The sequence below is a fragment of the Muntiacus reevesi genome, chromosome 2 (genome assembly GCF_963930625.1).
Source record: "Muntiacus reevesi chromosome 2, mMunRee1.1, whole genome shotgun sequence".
Lineage (NCBI taxonomy): Eukaryota > Metazoa > Chordata > Mammalia > Artiodactyla > Cervidae > Muntiacus > Muntiacus reevesi.
Genome location: NC_089250.1, coordinates 176,826,258 through 176,851,170, shown reverse-complemented (window position 1 = coordinate 176,851,170; position 24,913 = coordinate 176,826,258). Strand labels below are relative to the sequence as shown.

General features: G+C 60.6%; 1 protein-coding gene across 4 annotated transcripts in view; it reads left to right on the top strand.

Annotated features, from left to right (window-relative positions):
• The window catches only part of TNRC18 (trinucleotide repeat containing 18), an 81,277-nt gene that overhangs the window by 15,845 nt on the left and 40,519 nt on the right, over positions 1-24,913 (top strand). For 3 of the 4 annotated variants that reach the window (XM_065923737.1, XM_065923735.1, XM_065923736.1), the window contains exons 3-11: positions 5,592-5,747; positions 8,235-8,360; positions 8,827-10,554; positions 17,510-17,612; positions 17,855-18,060; positions 18,593-18,739; positions 19,202-19,392; positions 20,687-21,116; positions 22,631-23,620. In XM_065923737.1, the coding sequence (XP_065779809.1) occupies positions 5,592-5,747; positions 8,235-8,360; positions 8,827-10,554; positions 17,510-17,612; positions 17,855-18,060; positions 18,593-18,739; positions 19,202-19,392; positions 20,687-21,116; positions 22,631-23,620 (4,077 nt within the window). Of the gene's footprint in view, positions 1-4,186; positions 4,294-5,591; positions 5,748-8,234; positions 8,361-8,826; positions 10,555-17,509; positions 17,613-17,854; positions 18,061-18,592; positions 18,740-19,201; positions 19,393-20,686; positions 21,117-22,630; positions 23,621-24,913 lie in introns of those variants that run through there. The other variant, XM_065923738.1, reaches the window with a different exon arrangement.

The window sequence follows — 24,913 nt, the reverse complement described above, 5'->3', positions numbered from 1 at the left end:
TGATAAGTGGTGATAAGCATGAGGGAAAAAATAATTCAGGAAAGGCCGTGGAGGGCGGGGTGGGTTGCAGTTCAAGACAGCCCTGGTTAGGGAAGGCGGCATCACCTAGACTGTAAGAGAAGGGGTGAGGCATGTACAGATGGGAGTAAACAGATAAACTTCTAGGTATCTGGAAGGAGGAATGGATTCCGGGCTGAGGTGCAAAGGCCCTGGGGCCGTGGGGCTTTGCTGGTCCATGTTCCAGGCTGGGCTATGATAAAGTCCTCTGAGCCCTTCAATGTTTACCAGACCTTTTGTACTCACCCTGATCTCATCGAGTCCCCTCCCCGCCCCCACCAGCCAGGACCTCTGGTGCCTGTTACATAGTCAGCTTCTGGAAGGATCCCCAGAGTCACGATCCCACTGGCCGGCCCGGGTGGCCTCACCGGCGTCCTCTCTGGGGACTGCTGGCAGGTGAGCACTGTGCAGCCCCTTAAGGGGAGCATCCTGGTGGCCTCGTTCCCCAGCCCCGAGCCTCCAGGAGCCCCCCCGCCTGAGGTGTGACGGGAGGAAAGAAGCATCTTTTCGGGATTCGAGTTCTGTCTCCTGGTGACCTGGGCCAGCCTTGGACTTGCAAAGCCCTGAAGTCTGCCCTGTGTTCTGGGTGTTGATAAGGGGGGGCGGGTCACCCCCACACTCATGGCTCTCTGCTGTGTTCCCACAGTGCACTGCCTGGGGTGGGAAGGGCTGGGATGGTGGTGGGTCCCCGCGAGGGGCGGGCTTGTTAGCTCAGTGCTGGAGGGGACACAGACGGGGTTGGGGGCGCCGAGGCTGGGTGGAGTGCCCAGCTCCCTGCTGTCCACATTCCAGAGGGACCCTGGCTCTCTTCCCCAGGCAGCGGCAGGAGCGCTTTGCCCCATAGCCAGGCCTCAGTGTCTCCTTTCTTGCCCCCGGGGCATCCTTCCTCTCTCACGGGACAAGAGTAGACCTCCGAAGGTCAGGCCCTGCGTGTTTGGGGGGGGCTCCCTCTCTCAGGGTCCAGCTGGGACTCCTGAGCTGAGGCCTTGGTGGGCAGTGTGCTTGCAGCATCATCCGAGGGACTTGATTGCCCAGGCTTGGTGATGCTGGGTCCTCTCTCTGAGCCTCAGTTTCTTAGTCTGTAAAATGGGTGTAATGAGATTCCTGTACTTTGAGGTCTGTGGGAGGCTGTGCCAGGATGGGAAGGTGCCTGTCTGGGGACCCCTGAGCCCCGAGGCACCCTGGGCAGTGGGGTCTGGGCAGCGGGGTCAGGGAGACCCAGGGCGGGATTCAGAGGCAGAGAGGAGCTTTTGTATGTGTGTGTGTGTGTGTGTTTTAAAATTAAGGTGAAATGCACACAGTATGCAGGTCACGACTTGAAAGCGTGTGGTTCGCTGGTAGCTCTGTGTGTGTTCAGCCCTTCAGTCGTGTTCGACTCTGCGACCCTGTGGACTGCAGCCCTCCAGGCTCCCCTGTCCCTGGGATTCTCCAGGCAAGAATACTGGAGCGGGTTGCTATTTCCTATTTCATGGGATCTTCCTGACCCAGGGATGGAACATGTATGTCTCTTGCATTTCCTGCATTGACAGGCGGGTTCTTTACCACTGCGCCACCTGGGAGGCTTTGTGGAAGTTAGTGCATTCATAATGGGTGACCACCAGTTCTCTCGAGTTTCAGAATTAAAATCTTATTTTAAGGAATGACAGATGGAATTTGGGTAGAGGCGGTGGTTCTGCTCAGACCCTGCCCTTTTTATTTTAATATTTATTTGACTGCTCTGGATCTTAGTTGTAGCATGTGGGATCTAGTTACCTGACCAGGGATGGAACCTGGGCCTCCCTGCGTTGGGAACACTGAGTCTTCGCCATTGGACCATTAGGGAAGTCCTCAGACCCTGACCTTGAGCAGTTGCTGCCCTTCTCTGAACCCCAGGTTGTTGCTCTTCAGCTGCTAAGTCATGTCTGACTCTTTGTGACCCCATGGGCTGCAGCACGCCAGGCTTCCTTATCCATCACCGACTCCCAGAGTTTGCTCAAACTCATGTCCAGTGCGTCAGTGATGCCATCCAACCATCTCATCCTCTGTTGCCACCTTTTCTTCCCGCCTTCAGTCTTTCCCAGCATCAGGGTCTTTTCCAGTGAGTCAGTTCTTTGCATCAGGTGGCCAAAGTATTGGAGCTTCAGCTTCAGCATCAGTCCTTCCAATGAGTATTCAGGACTGATTCTTTAGGATTGATGGTTCGGATATCCTTGCAGTCCAAGGGACTCTCAAGGGTCTTTTCCAACACCACAGTTCAAAAGCGCCACAGGTTGTATACTATAAATAATGAGGCGCTTCATGAAAAGTATTTTGCAAATGTGAACTCATTTAATCTGCATGCCCCCTTGGAGGGGGCGAGGTTCCCATCACCCTGTTCCTCAGCCTGGGGAGGTAAAGGCAGAGTCCCAGAGCCCTGGGGGTGAGGGCCAGGGTTCGCCTTTCACTGTCTCCTAGGGGGGCCCCCTGTCACTCCCTGTTCTGGTGGGGGCCTGGCCTGCTCGTTTCTGGCAGGGAGGAAGCCTTCCACCCAGGCTGTGGCTAAATTAAGTCTAAATTAATTAAAATTTAATAAAATTGAAGATGCAGTTCTTCAGTCACATCAGCCACGTGTTTCGAGGGCTCGGTGGCCCCTGAGTGTCCAGCAAAGATCTGAAACAGGTGCGGGTCCTGTGGGTCACTGGCCGGCAGGCGTCACTGATTGCCCAGGTCCTGGTCTGTCCGGGGTGGCGGACTGGCCAGTGGGAAGGCTCTGCCACAGGGGTCCTGGGGGCCACGTGTGGCCGCCCTCCTGTAGGAGGGGGTATGGGCTGCAGGGCTCCGGTTCAGCCCTGGCTCTGCCCCCCGGCCCAGGGCTGTGTGTCTTTGGGTCTGTTCTCTGTGCCCCGTGGAAGGCCTGGGAGGAGACTCTGAGCATCTTCGTGAAGCCTGGGGTTCGCTGGAGTTGGGCTGGGTTCCCTGGAGTTGGGCTGGGTTCCCCTTTCTGATTGTGAACGATGATACTTCATGTTGGGTGCCCTGCGTGTGCCTGGAGTTAAGACGCTTGCATGGGTGGGCAGGTGGCACAGAGGCCTCTAGTCACCAGGGGGCGTCCGGGGACCAGGCAGGGGGACCAGGCCCCCCTCAACCTCAGTCTGTGATGAGAGCGGTGGAGACCCCCCCAGCCCCCCACTGTAGGCTGTGCTGGAGGATTTCTGGTGGAGTCGGTGGGCTTTTGTTTGACTCTCACTGCCCCCCCTCCGGAGCCCTTGGGGGACCCCCCCAACCCTTTTCGGGGAACCCAGGAGGCCATGGCTGTATCCCCAGGGGGTGGGTATGAGGAGTGGAAGACGAGTGCCTAGACTCTCAGGAGAGCTGAAGGTACTGCTGGGGGATGTGTGTGGAGCTCAGAGGTAGTCTGGAGAAGCCCGTAGGGTGGGGTGGGGGTCAGCCGCCTGACCTCGACCCCACGGGGACCAGCAGGACGGCCAAGCTGGCACTTGTGTCCTCGGGTCAGGGCTGTGTGTGCCTTCTTCCCCAACCCTAACGTGTCTGTCTGCTTTGGCCCTGAGTGGATTACATACAACGCGGCCCCTTAGGCCAAGAATTGATGCCTGCTCTGTGCCAGGCCTTGGGCGCCCCTGGAGAGCCTGTGGCCTCGCTTGGGAAGGCATCCTCCCCTGGGCTCACAGCATCTCCACTGCCAGGTTGTCCTGGGCAGGGGGCTTCTCGGAGGCCCCTGAGGTGGGAATGAGCAGAGGTGGAAAAGGAGGCAGCAGCCGGGTTTGTCTCCTGTGGGCTCTGAGATCTGACCCTCTGCTTCAGGGGCGTCACTGGGGCAGCGGGTTGGGACACGAGTTGTGCAGATGAAGGCCAGTGTCCGGGGCTGGCGAGCCCGTCTTACAGAGCTGCACGCTGCTCTGGGGAGGTGGGGGACACAGGCCCGCCTGCATCCCCGGGCTGGGGGCCCCCGGGGAGGCAGTTCGGGGCGCCGTTGAGCTCTGTGGCAGGCGGGAGCCGTTGGTGGCATCCGGGCCCCAACGCCCTGCCGGGCCTGGGGTGCCGCTGGGCGGGTTTCACAAGCTGGGGCAGGGGCAGGAAGAGCTGGGGGCTGATGTAAGCCCTTGCGCAAACCCCTTCCGGAGCTGGCTGCCCGCCCACCTGCCGAGGAGGAAGCCGGGGCCTGGGCGCCCCGAGGCCCCGCTGCCCAGGCTGGGGCCACACGGGCCGCCGGACCGGCCACCATGGCCCTGGGGCCCGAGGGCTTGGCGTTGGAGTCCGGTGAGGGGGCCGGCGGGGCTGGCATTGGGGGCACCGACGGGGAGGTGTTGACGCCACGTGTGGTCAGAAGGTGTCCTCCCGCGGCTCTGGGAGGACATCCCCTGGGGGGATGCGGTGGCCATTCGGGGTGCCCTGTGCCCCCCAGGAAGTGCTGAGGGGGGTCTGCAGGCCCTCAGTGTGGGTTGAGGGCTCAGGTCAGGTGGGGTCTGGGCTGGGCCCCCCTGGGTGCCCCTAGTCTTACGTTGCCTGTGTCCCCACGGCCACTTCATGCTGGGCCGATGTAAACCGCGGGCTTGGAGAGATTACCTGGGGGGCACATGGGGAGCGCTCATCTCGGACGGCCGGAGCTGGCACTTGGTACCTTCTGTGGGCAGTGCTGTTATTTATTATGGTTATTAAGTGCACCCTTCTTGCTTGACTATGCTTCTCAAGTGAGGTCTTACTCTCTCCATTTTGCTGATGAGCAAACCAAGGCCAGAGAAGGGTAGCCCCCCGCCCAGATATTGTAGGCAATCCCCCTGGGCTGTGAGCAGGGGGCCTGCCGGGGTCTCTCCCTAAAGGCAGGTGTGGGGCAGGAAGGAGGAGGCCTCCCTGCGGGCGGGGGCCTGGCCAAGAGGGGCGTGGCCAGGGTGGGTGTGGTTTCCACCCAGGCAGGCTGGCTCTCCTGCCTGCCTCCCCAGGAGGGACCCCAATGGAGGGCCCCCCGGGCTCCCTTGCGCGCTGTTCTCATTCCTTCCCTGACCCACTGGCTCACTCCTGTGGTTCTGGGTTGCCTTCAGAGTCCCTGCTCACAGGCCGTGGGGGTCAGGCATGTCCCATCTCTGAGCCTCAGCCTCAGCATCCTCATCTGTTAAGAGGGCACTCTGTTCCTCCTGCACAGGGTTGGCTGAGAGTTGATCCCGGCGGCTGTCCAGGGGTGCCGTGGGGCCCTCGGAGGTCTTTCTCTAACTGAACCAGGGGTTCCCCTGGGTCCAGGCACTCAGAACCTGAGTCCCCTGCCACCTCCTCATTCTGTGTCCTCTGGAGGTCCTCCCCCGCCGAGCCCCAGCTTTCAGCTTCGGATGAGGAGAACCACACCCCCTGGGGTCTGGGGAAGATAATGTCCTTCTGCCAAGAGTGCTGGGTGCTCTGGAGGCACCTGGGGTCTCTTTCTCCAGCCCCGAGTCTTGCTGAGTTGACCCAGGCTGGTGCTAAAGTCCAAGGCGCTGGGGTGGGGTGGGGCGGAGGCGGGGAATTTGGGGCGGTGGGCTGGGCGGCGGGGGCCTGCTGGCTGCCTGACGGCCCCCTTCTCTCTGCAGGCGAGGCCTTCTTGGGCAGCTTTGTGGCCGGCGGGATGGGGCCGGCGGCCTCATCCCATGGGAGCCCGGTGCCCCTGCCCTCTGACCTCTCCTTCCGCTCCCCCACCCCCAGCAACCTGCCCATGGTGCAGCTGTGGGCCACGCACGCCCACGAAGGTAAGGAGCGAGCCGGGCGGGCGGGCCCGGGCCGCTGTCCCCAGCACTTCTCAGCCTGCCCTCTCCCCTTCGCCCCACGGTCACCTCTCCGAGCTGCGTGTGGCCTGTGGGGCCCAGCCGTGAGCCTCTGGCCTCCGCTCCCTGCTTCAAGCGCTCAGCGATCCCTCCGACTGCTGCCGCAGGGCCTTTACACGTGCTGTTCCTTGCAGCCCCTCACCCCAGCTCACGGGCTGTCTCTTGTTCATTCTCCAGGGCTTGGCTCGCCTCCCCCACCCCCATTCCTGTTCTCCTACTCGCTTGTGACCACTCATTTTCTGTGTGATTTTTCATGAAATACCTGTCTTCCCAGCGGGGCGAGCTCTGAGGGCAGGGCCTAGTTTGTTCCGCCCAACGCCGTGTTCCCCACCCGCCCGGCGCGTAGCTCAACAGTAACTGTAATTGTGGGAGCAGTGGGGCCAGGCGCCATGGGGCTCTCTTGCTCTCGTTCTGCAGTGATGCCCCTAATTGTGGGGGGGTTGTCTGCCGGTTGGCTCCCTGCCGGGCCTCCCTGGAGCCTCAGTTTCCCCTCTGTCACTGAAGGGATGGGCCTGGGGGATGCTGCGTTCCTCCCTGCCCTGGTGCTCGGGTGGATTTTACATGCTGGGTGCTCACTGGCTCCTGGTGCCTCCTGGGCACCCTGGGGTGTGCTCCCGGCTCCTGGAAGATCGGGGTCTTGGGAGCAGCTGCTGCAGGTTCAGGCTTTCCTGGGCCTTTCACCGCCCACTGTCTCCCTGCTTCCTCCTCTGTGCCTTGTCACTGAGCGCTTCCGTCACTGTCCTGACACACAGGGGCCATCTGCCTCTAGGTTTGGGACGCTGGGCAGTCCTTCCGGACTGGGGTCCGATCTTGAGCTTCCTGTCTCCACCAGCCCCGGGGCAGTGGGGGTGAAGGTGAGGTGGGGGCTACCTCTGGTGCCTTGTTCTATCTGCTTGCCCCCTGCTTTCCCTGGGGCTTCTCAAATGGTGCTAGTGGTATAAAGAACCCGCCTGCCAACGCAGGCGACATAGGAGACGCGGGTTTGATACCTGGGTCAGGAAGATCCCTTGGAGGAGGGCATGGCAACCCACTCCAGTATTCTTGCCTGGAGAATCTTCTGGACAGGAGCCTGGCGGGCTACATACAGTCCAGAGGTTTGAAAAGAGTCGGATACAACTGAAGCGACTGAGCACTGCATTCCCTGACTCACTTTTCTCCTTTGCCAACAAATACCAGTAACCATAGTAATGCTGTCGAACACGCAGTGTGCTTCCTATGAACGGAGCACGGCACACTTGAACTCTTTATCCTCAGAACAAGCCGTGAGGGAGGGACCGTTATGCCCATTTTACAGATGCAAAAGCAGCAGGACCAAGCGCTGTTAGTGATGAAATGACCTGTATCATGTCCCTCATTGTTTCCTGATGCGTCAGTGTCCTTGCCGGTGGGGCTGCGGGAGGAGAGACGGGCCCAGTGTGGCCGGGGATAGTCTTGCCTCCCTGGCCTCAGGAGGGTGTAACAAGGGGGCATAGGAGACCCAAGCACCTCAGGGGTGGCCAGTGGGCCCGGGGTCCTGTATCACCCACAGCCCAGGTGGAGAGGCTGGGCCCGCCCCCAGGGCCCCAGCACTTGCTCACCTGCTTGCCTGCTGGGCCTCCTTTTCTTGTGTACCCTTTTAGGCCTCTTTCTTTTTCCATGGCCACTCTTTTCTGTCTTCTGTGCCCTGTAACTTACAGCCCTGGTTCTGGGCATCATGGGTGGGAGTGGAGGGGGCTTGAGAGGTTAGGAGGACCCCCGGCAGGAAGAATTCCTTCTTAGCAACACCTGCCTGGGAGTCTCAGCAGCTGGAGATTGTGCTGGGTAGGCTGAAGTTCAGAGAATGCTAGTGACCTGCTGGGGTTACACAGCAGAGAAGTTTAAGCAGTACAGCCTTCAAACAAGGTCCATGTTGGGCTGAGGTTAAGAGTCCTGGTGACCTCAGTTCAAAGGCAGGCTCCTCTGCTCAGTGGGGAGGGGGAAAGGGAACTTTGGGCAAGTGGGCCACTCTGAGCCTCAGTTTTCTCATCTGTAAAATGAGGATATTAAGAGTATCTGCCTCACAGAAGTCTTTTTTTTTTCCCCCCGTTTTCTGAAATGTGAATGGGAATTGAACAAAGGCAAAGCAGTTGAAAGGGCTTGGTCTCTGATGAGAACTGCCACCTGCATCATCATCGTCATCATTGCCCTCCCCTGGAGCCAATTTGATTCCCTTCCCGGGGGATTCAGGAGTCCCAGTGGCTGTCTGGGACTGCAAGGAGGCCTGGCGTGCCAGGACTGGGAGGGGGCAGTCCTTGCTGTGGGGAGCTGGCGCTAAACCGCAGGGCTTCCGGCACCAGGGGACGGGGCCTGAAAGCCACGAGCAGCAGAGAGGATGGAAGGAGCCCCCTGGGGGGACGCACAGGGGTCTCAGGGGGTCTTTTCTCTCTCTTGCAGGCTTCTCCCACCTGCCCAGTGGGCTGTACCCGTCCTACCTCCACCTGAACCACCTGGAGCCCCCCAGCAGCGGGAGCCCCCTCCTCAGCCAGCTGGGCCAGCCCAGCATTTTCGATACCCAGAAAGGTCAGACGGCAGGAGTGGCGGGGAAACCTGGGAGTGGGCTGTGGAATGGGATTGGGGGGAACCACTACCCCAGCACTCCAGACCACCACACCCTGGCTGTGTTTCCCAAGACTCCAGCCCCGAGAGGCCCCCACAGGCTCCTGGGGCCCACCCATAGCCTTCTGGGACCTCCTAGCTGTTGGGTCCTCATCTAATCCTTTGGGCCCTCTGGGCAGCTCTTAATTCTGGCCTCTCGCCCTTTCACAGATGAGGAAACTGAGGCTCAGAAAGGTTAGTAGGGGGCCGAGATGAGGTTTCAACTTGTTTTTCATCCATTTCCAGAGCTGCCCTGTCCCGAGCCACACTACAAGCAGTGTGTGGTCCTCCTCCGAGCCCCGGAGCCCAGGGCCCGGAGTCCTTCAGGCCTCCCTTGGCTCTGCACCAGGCAGTGGGGGCACTGGCTCACGGCTGCGCTCTTTCTTTGCAGACGGCTTCTACCTGCCCGCCCCGGGGGCTCCGGGTGCCCTGCACTCTCACACGCCCTCCTCCAGAACCTCCGGCGGCCACTCCTCGGGCGCCTCGACCAAAGGCTCTTCTCGGGAAGGTCCAGCCAAGGAGCGGTCAGGCCGAAGTGGGGAGCCGCCCCCACTGTTTGGCAAGAAGGATCCGCGGGCCCGCGAAGAGGCGGTGGGGCCGCGCGGCGTGGTGGACCTGACCCAAGAGGCGAGGGCGGAAGGCCGCCAGGACCGCGGGCCCCCGCGCCTCCTGGAACGCCTGTCCCCCTTCCTGGCCGATCCGGGGCCCCCGCGGGCGCCGGGTACGGCCGCCGCCGAGTCCAAGGGCAAAAACCCGCCGCCGCCACTGCCGCTGAGCCTCTGCAACGGCAGCGGGGACGTGGGGCTCCCCTCACTGGTGGCCGAGGGGGCCCGTGGCACCAAGGACATTGCGCGCCAGGACGAGAGCGCGCGGCTGCGGCGCGCAGAGGCCCTGCTGCCCGGGCCCTGCCCATGCCCCTCTCCGCTCCCGCCGCCGCCGCCACCGCCGCCAAGCAAGGGCCCGCCTGCGCCCCCCGCCGCCTCCGGGGCCTTCGCCGCGCCGCAGCCCGCCCCCACTGGCGTCTACACCATCTTCCCTGCGGCGGCCGCGCGCGAGCCGGGCCGCGAGCACCGCGTGGTGGCACCCACCTTCGTGCCTTCCGTGGAGGCCTTCGACGAGCGCCCAGGGCCCATCCAGATCGCGTCGCAGGCGCGCGACGCCCGGGCCCGGGAGCGCGACGTGGGCCGGCCCGGGGTCCTGCAGGGCCCGCCTGGGTCTCCCCGGCCACCCCCGGACCGGCCCGAGAGCCTCCGCGAGAAGAGCTCCGTGATCCGCTCACTCAAGCGGCCGCCGCCTGCCGAGGCCCCTCCGGCGCGGGCTGCGCGCGCCTCCCCGGACTCCCGGGCCTACCTCCCCGCCAAGGAGCTGCTCAAACCCGAGTCTGAGCCGCGGCCCTGCGAGCGCGCCCTGCGCGGCCCCACCACCACCACCGCCTCCCAGCAGGCCGCCAAGCTTTTCGGCCTGGAGCCCGGGCGGCCGCCCCCACCTGCCGGCCCTGAGCACAAGTGGAAACCTTTTGAGCTGGGCAACTTTGCCACCACGCAGATGGCCGTGCTGGCCGCGCAGCACCACCACGCCAGCCGCGCCGAGGAGGAGGCCGCCGCTGCCGCCTCCAAGAAGGCCTACCTGGACCCCGGGGCCACGCTGCCCCGCGCCGCAGCCACCTGCGCCAGGCCAGGTGCTGACATCCATGCAGCGGCCCACGGGCCCGGAGAGGCCTCTGCCATGCAGAGCCTCATCAAGTACAGCGGCAGCTTCGCCCGCGAGGCCGTGACTGTGCGCCCAGGCGGCTGCGGCAAGAAGAGCCCCTTTGGCGGCCTGGGCACCATGAAACCCGAGCCGGCGCCCACAGCTGCCCCCCGCGCCCAGACGCGCCTCCCGCACCCGGGGGGCCCTGTAGCATCCAGCGGCCGACAGCTGAAGCGGGACCCGGAGAGGCCCGAGAGCGCCAAGGCCTTTGGGCGCGAGGGCTCCGTGGCCCAGGGTGAGGCGGAAGTGCGACACCCGCCTGTGGGCATTGCGGTGGCTGTGGCCCGGCAGAAGGACAGTGGCGGCAGTGGCAGGCTGGCACCTGGGCTGGCGGACCAGGAGCGGTCCCTGTCACTGAGCAACGTCAAAGGTGAGTCCTGGGTCCCACCCCCACCCCCGCACCTTTAATTCCCCATCACCTCCCCCCTCTGTGCTCCTTTCATTTCCCCCTGCCCACCCCTCTTCCACACCCTTCTCTCCCAACCGTCCTGGTTCTATGTGTCCTTTATCCCCCTTGTGGACTGTGGCTGCTATTTAGGGTTTATTGCTTTTTCTGTTATGCACATAGAAGAATGTGTAAAATGCAGGAAAGGAGAGGGACATAAAGGGACCGTACATTTGTTTCCATAACCCTGAACACCTAGAGATCTTCTGCCAGATTCATTTTCCCATCTGATCCGCAGTGCACTGTGATCTTGGGTTCTGCTTTTTTTTTTTTTGCCCAGGTAGGTAGGCTCTTGCTTTTACAAACTCTGTATAAGTAGCAGTTTTAATGGCCTCTGTTGTTCCCTCCAGAGCACTCACCATAGCTACCTTTGCCATTCCCTAGTGGCATTTCAGTTTTCCCTCTGATGTTTTTGTGTTTAGGAAGTGGCTCTGAATATTTTTGTGCATTGCGCCTCCCTGATATTTTGAGTCATTTTCTAAGAATAGATTCCGACGAATAGATTAGCTTTAAGCTTTCAATTCTAAGTCCTTGAGGGAGGTAATCATGCCTTACTTACCTAGTTCTGTGTTCCCAATAACTAGCGTGGGGCCTGGCGCATAGTAGGTGTCTGATAAGTGGGGGAATGAGTGACTGAGTGTGACCGATGGAAGCCAGGGCCCCCCAGCGTCCCTGTGGTCTCAACGATGGATGCCTTTGTGACTTCTTAGGTTGTTAGAGATTTTATATGCTTGTTTGCAGTCTGTTTCATTTTAGACCACTCAGAGTTGTGTTTTATTGAAAAAACAAATGTCATTAAGCTGGCTAGGGAGTAATGATACATTTCTTTTAATTACTGGTGAAGTTGAATATCTTGTCAGAAGGGGGTTGATTGGTTACATTTAGTTTTGTCCCTTGCATATTTTCCCAGTTGGATTCCTTCCTGGAATTTTGCATAGTTGAATTTTGCATTTTGGTGGAACTCTGGGCTTGGGCTGCCCAGAGAGAGCCCAAGTGAAAGTGAAGTCGCTCAGTCGTGTCTGACTCTTTGCGACCCCATGGACTGTACCTACCAGACTCCTCTGTCCATGGGATTTTCCAGACAAGGGTACTGGAGTGTGTTGCCATTTCCTTCTCCAGGGGATGTTCCCAACCCAGGGATTGAACTAAGGTCTCCCGCATTGCAGGCAGATGCTTTACCCTCTGAACCACCAGGGAAGCCAAGAGAGAGCTCAGCATTGAACCAAAGGCCCCCACCTGCAGGTCGGGCGCTGGCCCGCTCTGCTGGCCCAGGTGTGTGTGGAGGTGTGGGCGTGGCCGGCTGGGCTCAGAGCCCGTGACTCTCAGGGAAGCTTTGTTGAATGACCGACTGAAGCCGCGGTTCTGTGTGGAGCACCCCTGCCTGGAGCCAGAGAGGCCTGCCCTCAGACCCTCGGAGCTCGCTGAGGTCTTGCCTGACCTAGTCTGCAGTCAAAAGTCTGGGTATCAGCCCTTGGCTTGGAGGTGGCTGGCTGGGTGGTGGACAAGCCCTCTTACTAGGTAGATCCTTCTGGGAAAGAAAAGACCTTTTGGGGGTCCTTTTTGTAGGAGAATGCTCATGAGACGCGATAATGGCCCTCCGGCTGGGATCTCTTCCTGATACCCAGCATACCTGTCTGTGCCCCCGGGATCTGTGTCTGTGGTTGTGAGTGTGTGTGTGAGAATGTGTCTGAGGGAATGTGTATAAAAGAGTATAGGTGAGAATGTGTGTTTTAAGTGTGTGTATGTGAGAATGTTTGTGTATGAGGGAATGTGTGTGTGAGAATTTGTGTATGAGGGGGTGTGTGTGTGTGAGAGAGAATGTGTATGAGGGAATGTGTGTGTGTGTGTGAGAGAGAGAGAATGTGTATGAGGGAATGTGAGTGTGAGAATGTTTGTATGAGGGAGCGTGTGTGTGAGAGAATGTGTGTGAGGGAATGTGTGTGTGTGTGTGTGTGTGTGTCAGAGAGAGAATGTGTATGAGGGAATGTGTGTGAGAGAGAATGTGTATGAGGGAGTGTGTGTGTGTGTGTGAGAGAGAGAGAATGTGTATGAGGGAATGTGTGTGTATGTGTGAGAGAGAATGTGTATGAAGGAATGTGAGTGTGAGAATGTTTGTATGAGGGAACGCGTGTGTGAGTGTGTATGTGAGAATGTGTAAGAGAATGTGCATGTGTATGTGAGAGAATGTGTATGAGGGAATGTGTGTGTGAGTGTGTATGTGAGAATGTGTAAGAGAATGTGCATGTGTATGTGAGAGAATGTGTATGAGGGAATGTGTGTGTGAGTGTGTATGTGAGAATGTGTAAGAGAATGTGCATGTGTATGTGAGAGAATGTGTATGAGGGAATGTGTGTGTGAGTGTGTATGTGAGAATGTGTAAGAGAATGTGCATGTGTATGTGAGAGAATGTGTATGAGGGAATGTGTGTGTGTGAGAATGTGTATGAGGGAATGTGTGTGTGTGTGTGTGTGAGAGAGAGAGAATGTGTATGAGGGAATGTGTGTATGTGTCAGAGAGAGAATGTGTATGAGGGAATGTGTGTGTGAGTGTGTATGTGAGAATGTGTAAGAGAATGTGCATGTGTATGTGAGAGAATGTGTATGAGGGAATGTGTGTGTGTGAGAATGTGTATGAGGGAATGTGTGTGTGTGTGTGTGTGTGTGTGTGTGTGTGTGTGTGTGTCAGAGAGAGAATGTGTATGAGGGAATGTGTGTGAGAGAGAATGTGTATGAGGGAGTGTGTGTGTGTGAGAGAGAGAGAGAATGTGTGTGAGGGAATGTGTGTGTATGTGAGAGAGAATGTGTATGAGGGAATGTGAGTGTGAGAATGTGTGTATGAGGGAATGTGAGTGTGAGAATGTTTGTATGAGGGAGCGTGTGTGTGTGAGAATGTGTATAAGGGAATGTGTGTGTGAGAATTTGTGTATGAGGGTGTGTGTGTGAGAATTTGTGTATGAGGGAATGTGTGTGTGAGTGTGTGAGAATGTGTAAGAGAGTGTAGATGAGAATGTGCATGTGTGTGTGAGAGAATGTGTATGAGGGAATGTGTGTGCGTGTATAAGAGAGTATAGGTGAGAACGTGTCAGTGTAGGTGAGAACATGTGTGTTTAAGCATGTGTGTGTGTGTGTGTGAGAGAGAGAGAGAGAGACAGTGTGAGAGAGAGTGGGAGCCGGGAGCAAGGCGGGGATGGTCTGGGGATGAGGGCTTAAGGAATCTTGGGGCTGAGCCTGTTTTCCTGTTTTCTGATGACAATTGGAGTGTAGGTGATTGGAACCTTGATGTGAAAAGGAGTGGAAGTGTTGATTACTCAGTCGTGTCTGATTCTTTGTGACCCCATGGACTGTAGCCCACCAGGCTCCTCTGTCCATAGGATTCTCCAGGCAAGAATACTGAAGTGGGTTGCCATTCCCTTCTCCAGGGGATCTTCCCGACCCTGGGGTGGAACCAGGGTCTCCTGCATTGCAGGCAATTTTTTGTTTACTGACTGAGCCACCAACTTTCCTTAAAAAGAAGTCCCCCTAAGAAGTGGGTTTTCCCCTAATCTGGATGGCCTCGAGGGAGGAAGGAGTTGGCATCATCCTAACTGAATGGTAGTTGTCAGCCTGGTGCCGCTGGGCCCTCCCCGCCTCCTGGCTCCTCCTGGTGGAGTGAGCCCTTTCCCTGGCAGTGGGTTCAGGTCTAGGCTCTGCCTCTTGCAGCAATGCGACCTTGAACCAGAGGCCTAAGCCCTCTGAGCCCTGATGTCTGCATTTACTGCGTGGCGCTAGGGGGGCTGCCTCGTTCCCTGGTGCCTGGTGGGCTGACGGGCACGTAATAGGTGCTTCATACACAGGTCTGCCTTTTCTCTGCTCACATTCAGAGTCTTCAGGGCTCAGAGTTTCTGCCCTAAGCCTGAGATCCTTTTTGAGAAATGTCCCAAGGGGGCTCCCTCAGGGTCTGGTCTGGCTTCAGGGATCTCGGACACTGAGATGGCTGAAGGACGGCATCGTGTACGCCTGTGAGCCCCGGACGGCACTGCCGATGCTCGAGAGGCCAGCAGACTGGCACTGTCCCTGCCATTTAGCCGGGGGCGGGTGCAGGCAGCCCCGGGTAGCCCCAGCCAGTGTCTCCTCCCACAGCCCCCTGCGGAGGATCTGTTCATCCCTCAGCTTCCAGACGGGAGAGCAGGGCCTGTGGAGCTGGAGTGACGCGCCCTGGGTCACTCAGGCTAGAACAGGCGGGATGAGCTTGAACCCGAAGCCCAGGGCTGTGCCTCCTGCCTCTCCCCCTTGCCCGTTGTCAACTCTGTGGTAGTGTCAAACTGGGGACCAGATCTGAGGGGCTGTGATGGTTCCCCCCGAACCTTGCCCCACTGTCCATATCGCCTGGCAGAGCCGGGGTCGCGCTGGCTGTAAGCAGTGCTGTTGACCCCAGAGTCGAACAAGCACGTCGTCAGCCGCAGCCTTGGAGAGGCGCAGACGGGAGTCCAGGAGGAGGTTGCCATGGGAACCGGGCCTCAGCCTGGGCAATAATGGCTGGGATTAGAGGCTGTGACCCTCAGAGAAGCTGTCACTGCCGGGGACGCGGGCCCCGGGGCGGGGCTGCAGACAGGCAGCGGCTGTAGGGCTGCCGTCTCCCGGGTGCTCACCCTGCGCGGGCTGTCTGCTTGGGGGCCGTGCACCCCGGGGCAGGTGTGCAGGACAACTCACTCAGACCCCGACACCAGCCTGGCGCCTCCTCGGCAGTCAGGAGTCTGACCTGGGCAGTTCCTCTGCCTGCCTGTGGCTTGGTTTCCTCTCTGGGGCGGCTGGGGTGAGGGCTGAAACCCCTCCTCCCGCTTGATGACCACTGGATGAATGTGTGCATGGAGTGGCCCTCGGACCCCGCTGGGCACAGGGGTGACTTGAAAATCACCAGAGCTCATGCCTCGAGGGCTGGGGAGGACGGGTCTTCTGTGTGTGTGGGACCTTGGGCTTGACTCCCCTCCGCCCCACACACTTGCCTCCTGGAGGAGCTGGCCCCCCGCCAACCTGGAGCTCAGCAGAGACAAGCTATGGGCCTTCTTGGTTTGCTTGTTCCCAGGCGGTTTTCAAAGCCTTAGTCGGATCATGTCTCATCCCTGCTCAGCACTTCCTCTGGCTTCTCCTTTCACCTTGGACGGAATCTCAGGCACATTCCCTTTCACGGCCCGCAAGGCCCTGAGTGCGGTCTGCACCGCCCCCTCCCGTGTGCTTTCTTCTTTGGTATTCTCGCCTGGATGAGGCAGGCACACTCCTGCCCCAGGGCCTTTGCACCTGCTGTTTGTTCTCTCTGCATCGCCCTCTAGATGTATCCCTTCCCCGACCTGCTTGGTCCATCGGGCATATGGGCTCATGGCTGTCCCTCCCTGCCCGCTCGCCTCCTGTTCCTGGTGGTGGGCTCCCACCTTCCTGAAAGGAAAGGAGAAGCTGCCTGCCTCCCTGAGCCTCTCCTGGGAACAGTTCCCAGGAGGTCTTTGGGAGTTCCTGGTGTTGGGGGTACAGGAGGGAAGAAACTAGGGGAGAGGCCGACGGCAGCATGCCAGGTTGGATCCCTGCCCCCGGGGGCCATGCGGGGGTGTGGGGCCTGCTGGTGGACCCCGGAGAGGGGGCCGGGACACTGGTCTGCAGCAGAGTAGTAACTGACAAGGTCCATGTGCCGGCGGGCCTGGGGGGGGCTTCCTCCCCGAGCGCATCTCTGGAGCCCCGGGTGGGTGGACACTGGCCCCAGGGTGGCTGATCCTAGGGGAGGAATTAGTCCAGCCTCAGTGGGTTTCTCTTTATTTTTGGTTGCTGCCCGTGGACTTCCTCACATTGTGACTAGCTGGGGCTTCTCTCTAGTTGCGGTGCACCGACTTCTCATTGCTGTCGCCTCTCTTGTTGCAGAGCACGGACTCTAGTGCGCACGTGGGCGCGGTAGTTGGGGCTCCCGGGCTCTGGAGCATAAGGGCTCAATAGCTGTGGTGCACGGGCTTCGCTGCCCGGTGGCATGTGGGATCTGCCCGGCCCAGGGATCAAACCCATGTCCCCCGCATTGGCAGGTGGATTCTTAACCTCTGGACCACCAGCAAAGTCCTTGGTTTCTCTTTTGAGAAAAGTCTTGGCTGCCGACTGAGTGGTCTCTGCCGCTGGTGGCTGTGGGCCCTGGCCTGCCTCCGCAACTGTGCAGACTCTGAATTTTGACTCACGGTGTAGAAGACACCTGGGGAAGATGGGCTGGGGAAGGTGGCGCGCGAGGAGGGCTGAGCTCCTGTGGAATCGGTCAGGGCTTGGGGCCCCGCCCTCTCTGCTTTGGGAGGGGCAGGGAGCCCAGGGGAGGTGCCGCGGGACCAGCTGTGGGGGTGTGGGGGTGCCTCCTGGGCACCAGGGCAGGGATGGGCCAGCCGGGGGGCAGCCCCACACCCTCCAGTCGCCCCCCACCCCCGCCCCACGTGCGTAGGGTCCTCCGGTTTCAGTTTTCCGTCTTGATTTTGAAGAGATCAGCCACATGTGTGCAACCGCCGGAACCTTGGCGGGGCCTCCGGGTGGCGGCTGGCTCCCCGTGACCTGGGCTTGACTGCGCCTCTGCATGGCGACTGCTTCTTTGGGTTGTGGTTTTCCATCCGTCTTGACCCGCCCCCGGCATCTGCCTTTCCGGCGCTAAAGGAGGAAACCCTGTCTCTGAGTACCACTAGGTTCATCCTGGGTTACGGCGCCGCCCGTTTTACGACCTATTCCTGCAGTTTCCCAGTTACCTGGGAGAGTACAGGTGGGCTCTTTGAGGGCGGTGGAGGACCGTTTCTGGGCACAGAGGACGTCTGGCCAGGGTGACGGACCCGCTCAGACGCTGAGGGCTTGTTGGGGGCCCTGAGTGGGGCTCACTTCCTCCCCTCCTGCCTGCCCAGGGCACGGCCGAGCTGACGAGGACTGTGGCGATGACCGGGCCAGGCACCGGGAGGAGAGGCTGCTGGGGGCGCGGCTGGACCGAGACCAGGAGAAGTTGCTCAGGTGAGGCCTGGGGGGCCCCCAGGGCGGGATGGGTGGCCCTGTGTGGGCGCGGGGTGGTCCTGCGCATGTGGGAGCCTTCCTGAGGAAGGCCCGGGGCCCCCTGCTGAGCCCCAGCCGGCTCTTCTGCCCCCCGGGTGCCGAGCAGTGGCCTGGTGTCCCCCGGTCCCGTGGGGCGCCCCTTTTTCCCTCCCCTTTGCCCCGGGGCCGTCCCAGACTCACTGCCACCTCCACTCCCCTTCCAGAGAAAGCAAGGAGCTGGCCGACCTGGCCCGCCTGCACCCCACCAGCTGTGCTGCTAACGGCCTGAACCCCAACCTCATGGTGACCGGGGGCCCGGCGCTGGCGGGCTCTGGTCGCTGGTCCGCAGACCCTGCGGCCCACCTGGCCACTCACCCCTGGCTGCCCCGCTCGGGTAGCACGTCCATGTGGCTCGCTGGACACCCCTACGGTGAGTCGGGGGTGGGGACAGCGGAGGCCTGAGTGTTTTTGGCGGAGCAAGGTGCTGGGCGCTGGTGCGGGGCGGGACCCCTCCTCTCGTCCCTGTAGTTCACCTCTCTCGTTTGTCCGAAGCGAAAAAAGGTTAGTCACCCAGCCGTGTCCAACTCTTTGCAACCCCGTGGACTGTAGCCCACCAGGCTCCTCTGTCCATGGGATTTCCCAGGCAAGAATACTGGAGTGGCTGGCCCTTCCCTTCTCCAGGGAATCTTCCCGACCCAGGGATCGAACCCAGGTCTCCTGCATTTCAGGCAGATTCTTTGTCATCTGAGCCACCAGGGAAGCCCAAGCAGGGTCATCATTAGCGGCCTCAGCCTCGAGGGGCTCCTCTGCCAAGCCTGTTGGTGGACAGTGGTCAGAAGGGGCGACGGGGGAGGGTTCACAGCCAGCCAACCCTTACCCTCGGCTTCCTCCATGGAGGCCCAGGAAGGGAGGGGGCGTGGGGAGTAGCCCCCGGCACTGACTTGGGCCTGGGTCTCTCCTAGGCTTGGGCCCCCCTTCTCTGCACCAGGGCATGGCGCCTGCCTTTCCGCCTGGCCTGGGGGGCTCCCTGCCTTCAGCCTACCAGTTCGTCAGGGACCCCCAGTCGGGCCAGCTGGTGGTCATTCCCAGCGACCACCTGCCTCACTTTGGTAAGTGGTGGTCTGTGGTTCGGGGCAGGGGCTGTGATGGCCTCATCCAGTGAGGCTGTCCCAAACGCCATGGGCCTCCTGTGGTGGGGAGGGGGAGACACGGAGCCGCAGGGGTCCCCGTTGTGATGAGTTCCTGCCCAGAAAGCCCGTGTGGAGAGCCATGGCGGGGCCGCGCGATGCCCCAGCCCTCAGCAACCCAGCTTGCAGAAGACTGGGTGTCGCCACGTCAGCCACTCCCGCTGTGTGGCCTCTGGGACCCCCGCGTGGGCCCCGGGGCCTGGGGTGTGGCTGAGGAGGAGGGGGACCGGCTTCCCGGCCCCCAGGAAGCCCCCGGAGGCCCAGCTGAGCCCGTTCTGCCGCTGTGTGAGCGCGGCCCCTCTCTGGGCCTCGGCTTCCCTGTCTGTGGAGTGGGGTGGCGGGCGCCAGGCGCTGGGCGCAGCCTCAGGGTCCTCTCGCCCGCAGCGGAGCTGATGGAGCGGGCCGCGGTGCCGCCGCTCTGGCCCGCCCTGTACCCGCCGGGCCGCACCTCCCTGCACCACGCCCAGCAGCTGCAGCTCTTCTCGCAGCAGCACTTCCTGCGGCAGCAGGAATTCCTCTACCTGCAGCAGCAGGCGGCCCAGGCCCTGGAGCTGCAGAGGAGCGCCCAGCTGGTGGTGAGTTGGGGTGGGGGCATGGTCGCAGGAGGGCCGTGGGGGCCGTGGAGACCCTTCTGGGAGCCCGCTCCCACTGATGGCGAGGCAGAGGGGTCAGCTGGTACAAAATCCAGTTCTGGACTGGGAGGGAGAAGTGAGAGGCTGGTGGTCACAGAGGGCTCTCTGGAGGTAGTGATGTCTGCCCAGAGACCTGAAGAAGTCAGTTGTGGAGGAGCCCTCTGGGCAGAGGGGACAGGGTGAGCAAGCCTGAGAGGCGGACAGAGCCTGGCGGGGGCATGGGGGGTGCAGGGGGCCACGGGGAAACCGAGGCAGGAGAGGCAGACTTGTGGACAGGAGGTGTTTGCCTGGGAGCTGGAGGGATCCCAGTGGGCTCCTGCTGTTTCCTGAGCCCAGCCTGGCCCAGCTGGGCGCCTCATGGCCTGGGCTTCCCTCTTGGGCCAGGGCTGGCCTCCACCCACGTTGCCTGGTCCCATGAGGTGGGTGGCACTTGGTGTCCCCCTGTGTGGTGACTCCTTAAAGCCCACAGCCCTCCTGGCTTCTTGAAGGTGTTCCTGGACACGTGTCCTCTGCCCGGCCGTGTCCCTCCTTTTTCGTGCAGCAGCCTCCCTGAAGGACTCAACAGAGATGACATACAGCGCTTGGGGCCCTGGTTTTGAACCTTTAGTTCTGCCACGCTTGGCTGAGTGCCTTTGGGCGAGTGAATTCACCTCTCTGGGCTGCAGGTTTCCTCCTGTGGAAATGGAGCGGCTGTTAATTTCTGTCATCGAGTTCTTTATTGAGAGTTCACAGCGGTGAGGGTGGGGGCTTGGAGCCCTCTGCACAGAGTATTTGTGTGCGGACAGCCCGCCGGGCCCAGGCTACTCTTGAACCGTTTCCTCTCGGCCCGGGAAGGCTCCCCGTGGTGGTGTTTGAGAGCGCGCTGTGATAGAGCAGGGGAGGGTCCTCAGGCAGTGAACCCTCCGTGCAGGCAGCTGTCCTTGTCCCGTGGTGGAGCTGGGGTGGGACAGTCCTGCGTCTTCAGGAGCCTCCTACTTCTGCCTGGCCCCCCACGCTCTGTCTCTGGGGGTCCTGGGGCAGGGATCAGGGTCTAGACCAGAGGTTCCCCAGCCCTGTCTGCTGGAATTCCACAAGGAATGCTGTGCTTGTTATGCGAGCCGGGATGGAATGTCCGTCTCCAGCAGGGTCCTGCAGTCCCCAACCCTGCCTGGAGTTCTCCGTGGGCTGGGGGAGCCTGGGGCTGGTGCTGGGTGATGGGTCTTGCCGCGGTGACCCCGCCTGTCGGCCCCCTTCACAGCAGGAGCGGCTGAAGGCCCAGGAGCAGCGGGTGGAGATGGAGGAGAAGGTGAGCAAGCGCAGCCTGGAGGCCGCGGGCAAGGCCGGCCTGGCGGCCGCGGGCCCAGGGCTGCTGCCACGGAAGCCCCCTGGCCTGAGCACTGGCCCCACGGGTGCCTACGGCAAGGCCATGAGCCCGCCGCCTTCTCCCCGCGCGTCCCCTGTGGCTGCCCTGAAGGCCAAGGTCATTCAGAAGCTGGAGGACGTGTCCAAGCCGCCCGCCTACGCGTACCCCGCCACGCCCAGCTCCCACCCCAGCAGCCCGCCGCCCGCCTCCCCGCCGCCCACCCCGGGGATCGCCCGCAAGGAGGAGGCCCCCGAGAACGTTGTGGAGAAGAAGGACTTAGAGCTGGAGAAGGAAGCCCCCAGCCCCTTCCAGGCCTTGTTCTCAGGTAGGAGCTGGGGAAACGGGTGGCCCGTGCGTCACTCACTCATCGGTTCAGCTGGCCGTTCCTCCTTTTCCTGTTGAGTGCCTGCCATGTTGGCTCAGCCAGGAAATTCCTTCTGGTGTTTTGGCCAAACCAGTACGTGGCCTGCTGTCAAGCTCTGGAACGAGCTGTCAGCCATCGTCTCTCGAGTCTTCCCTTGGTTGTAGGTCAGGGGAAATGGGTGTAATGTTAGAAGTAGGTCCTGAGTTCAGGAGGCCTTGCTCTGAGCATTGAACAGGCAACGCCGCCTGGCTCACAGGTGCTGCGTCGTCACACTGACGATGACAGTACCTTCCGGGTCGTGCCCCCGCCCGCGTGTGGCATGCATGCACGCATGCACCCTCTTCCGTGTCCCGTGTCCATGGGGACACACAGTGGGTAGCCTCGGCCTGTGGGAGGATGTGAGCTTGAATTCCAGAATTCAGACTTCGCCCGCTGGGATGCTGTGTGGTCTTGGGCCGCACGCGCCGCTTTCTGGGGAGAGCCGATGTCTTGCTGACAGTCGAGTCAAGTGTGGAGCACAGGCCAGGCTGCAGTGCTGGGTGGGGTGCTCCGTGCATCTGTCTCCCCTCTTTGGTTCCTGTTCAGCTCTTACTGCTTGCATGCCCGCCCGCCCCCCTGACAGGGTCTGTTGCTGCAGAGAGTCAGCTGCACACCACCCTGCTCTCCGGGAGATTACACTTTGTGGCGGGGGGAGGTCAGAGGTAACAAGGTGGGTGGCAGCACAGTGTTACTGTCAGTTTTTTAACAACTTGAGTGTCCCCAGCTCTGCTGAAAAAGAGGTGGGGCTGGTGGGTTCTTGCAGGATGGAGGACAGAGTCCGCTGGGCTGGGTGGGGACCATTTCGGGTCTTTTTTCTTTTTCATAACTTTATTTATTTTGGCTGTGCTGCGCGGGGCTTTGCCCTAGTTGCGGGGAGCAAGGGCTCCTCTGTTGCCGTGCATGTGCTTCTTGTTGAGGTGGCTTCTCTTGTTGTGGAGCTTGGACCCTAGGGCGCTTGGGCTGCGGTTGTTCCGGCTCCCCTGCCCTGGAGTGCGGGGTCGGTAGTTGCGGTCCATGGACTTAGTTTCTCTGTGTCATGTGGGATCTTCCGGGACCAGGGATCGAACCCATGTCTCCTGCTTTGGCAGGTGGTTTCTTTACCACTGAGTCGCCAGGGAAGCCCCCTGTGTAGGGTCTTATTACCAGATCCTTCTGGTCCAGCGTTGTGCCGGATGCTCAGTTTGCGGGAACCAGAGACAGAGCTGTCGATGGGTTCTGCCTTTGAGACCGACCCGAAGACCCCTGGGGACTGCCGGGTGGCCGATATTTTATCTCTGGGACCCAGATGTGCAGAGAGGTCCTGGGGTTCATCAGGTGCCATTGGGAAGGGCTTCCAGCCCTGCAGGGCGGCCGAGGAGAGAGGGTGGCAGGTGGGTGGGTGTTGACGGGGACACGGGGCTGGAGGGGGCCCCCACTGACCTGCGTGTCCTCTGCAGATATCCCAGCCCGGTACCCGTTTCAAGCCCTGCCACCGCACTATGGGAGGCCCTACCCGTTCCTGCTGCAGCCCACGGCGGCTGCCGACGCCGATGGCCTGGCCCCTGACGTGCCGCTCCCAGCTGATGGGCCCGAGCGCCTGGCGCTCTCCCCTGAGGACAAGCCCCTGCGCCTGTCCCCGTCCAAGGTCCCAGAGCCGCTGCGCGAGATCCCGGACGAAGAGCCTCTGGCAGAGCGGGAGGTGAAGGCGGAGGTGGAGGACATGGATGAAGAACCTGCCCAGCTGGCCTCTCTGGGGTCCCCACTGACGTTGCCCCCCGAGGATGCCCTGGCGGCCCCGAGCCCGGCGGGTGGCCTGCTGGAGGCCCAGGCGCTGAGTGCTGGCGGCCAGGGGCCCGAGGAGCCCCCCGGGTGCCCGGACTTTGCCGAGGGGGCCGAGGCGCGGGTCGATTCGCCCGGCCGGATAGAGTCCTGTGCGGCTGCCCCGGACCTGGGGCCGCGGCTGACGCCAGAGCCGCTGGTGGAGGCCAAGGAGGAGCCGGTGGAGGTGCCCGTGGCCGTGCCCGTGGCCGTGCCCTTGGCGGAGGCGGTGCCCGGCGAGGAGGACCTGGCCCAGGCGGCCCCAGTTGAGCCCCAACCCAGCCTGGAACTGCCGGACTGTGACATGCCCGTTGGGGAGGGCGAGTGCCCAAGCCTGGAGGCCTCCGAGGCTGGCCCTGTGCCTGGCGGCACCTGCTTCCTGGAGGAGGCGGGCTCTGAGGAGTTCCTGCCCAGCCTGGAGGACCCGCTGGCCGGCATGAACGCCCTGGCGGCGGCCGCAGAGCTGCCCCAGGCCCGGCCCCTGCCCTCCCCGGGCACTGGAGCTCCGGCCCTGGAGACACTGGAGGCCGCGCAGAGCCTCGTTCTGGAGCAGAGCTTCCTGCATGGCATCACGTTGCTGAGTGAGATCGCCGAGCTGGAGCTGGAGAAGAGGAGCCAGGAGGCAGCGGGTGAGGCTTCTGGGGGTTGCTTTCCCCCCTTGGCCTATTTTTTGTTATTTATTTTTGGCTGCGCATTGGGGAACCCTAACCCTAACCCCTACCAGTTCCCTGACCAGAGCACACAATCCTAACCACTAGGCCACTGAGAAACTCCTGCTTTTTCCCTTCCTATAAAAAAAACTTTTTTTTAAAGTGGGATTTTTAAAGTTTCAGAATCTCTAGAATATGGTTTATTTCTATTCACTTTTTTTCCCTTTGTGAATTAATTTTTAAAAATTGTGGTAAAATACACTTATCGTAAACTTTACCACTTTAACTGCTTTTTTTTTTTTTTTTTTGGTGGGGGGGGCTGTACTAGCTTTTCATTGCATGGGTTTTTCTCTAGTTACAGCGAGCGGGGTCTACGCTCTAGTTGGGGAGCATGGCCTCCTCACTGCAGTGATTTCTCTTGTTGCAGAGCACAGGTCCTAGGGTGCTTGGGCTTCAGTAGTGGCAGCTCCAGGCTCTGTAGTTGGACAGGGCATTGTGGGATCTTCCTGGATCAGGAATGGAACCCAGGTCTCCTGCATTGGCAGGCAGATTCTTTACCACTGAGCCACCAGGGAAGCCCCGCCTTTACCATTTTTAAACAGGGCAGTGGTGTTATATAGTCACTTTGTCATGCAGCTAGCTTATGGGTTTCTTAGTGGTGAAACTCCTCCTTGTTCTGTCCGTGGTGAACTAGCAGGATGCGTTGCAGTGGGAGCGACAAGACTCACTGGCTTAGAAAAAGTCGGGGGGAATTTTTTTGGCTTGTGGAATCACAATGTGTCAGTAATGAGGGAATGTTTCAGGTACGGCTGGATCCAGGTGCTCAAGCCAAGTCATCAGGAGCTCTTTTTTGCCTCTTCCCTGTCCCTCCCTCTCATAGCTTCACTGCTTTCCACTGGCTTCATGCAGGGTGGGTCCACTTTCCTCATGGGGGTCACTGATACTTCCTCCCAAGCCCACGGGCCCATGGACTGTAGCCAGCAGACACACAGAAGAGCCACCTCTCTCCTGGTAGCTGTGGCGAAGATGCTGTGATTCACTCATTAGTTGGCTGACTGTGGTTCATGCTTCTTGCAGAAACAAAGCCTGTATCCCAGGAGATGGGATGGAGTGGGCTGGTCCTGCCCAGCCCTGGATGGGAGAGCAGTCACTTCTAGGATGTAGGTGTGTGTGTAGGGAGGTGGTCATCCTCAGAAGGAATGGAGTGCCTGCCGTGACTTCTGGGCTGGCACAAACCCACTGACATTCAACATAGAAATCGAAGTGCTCCAC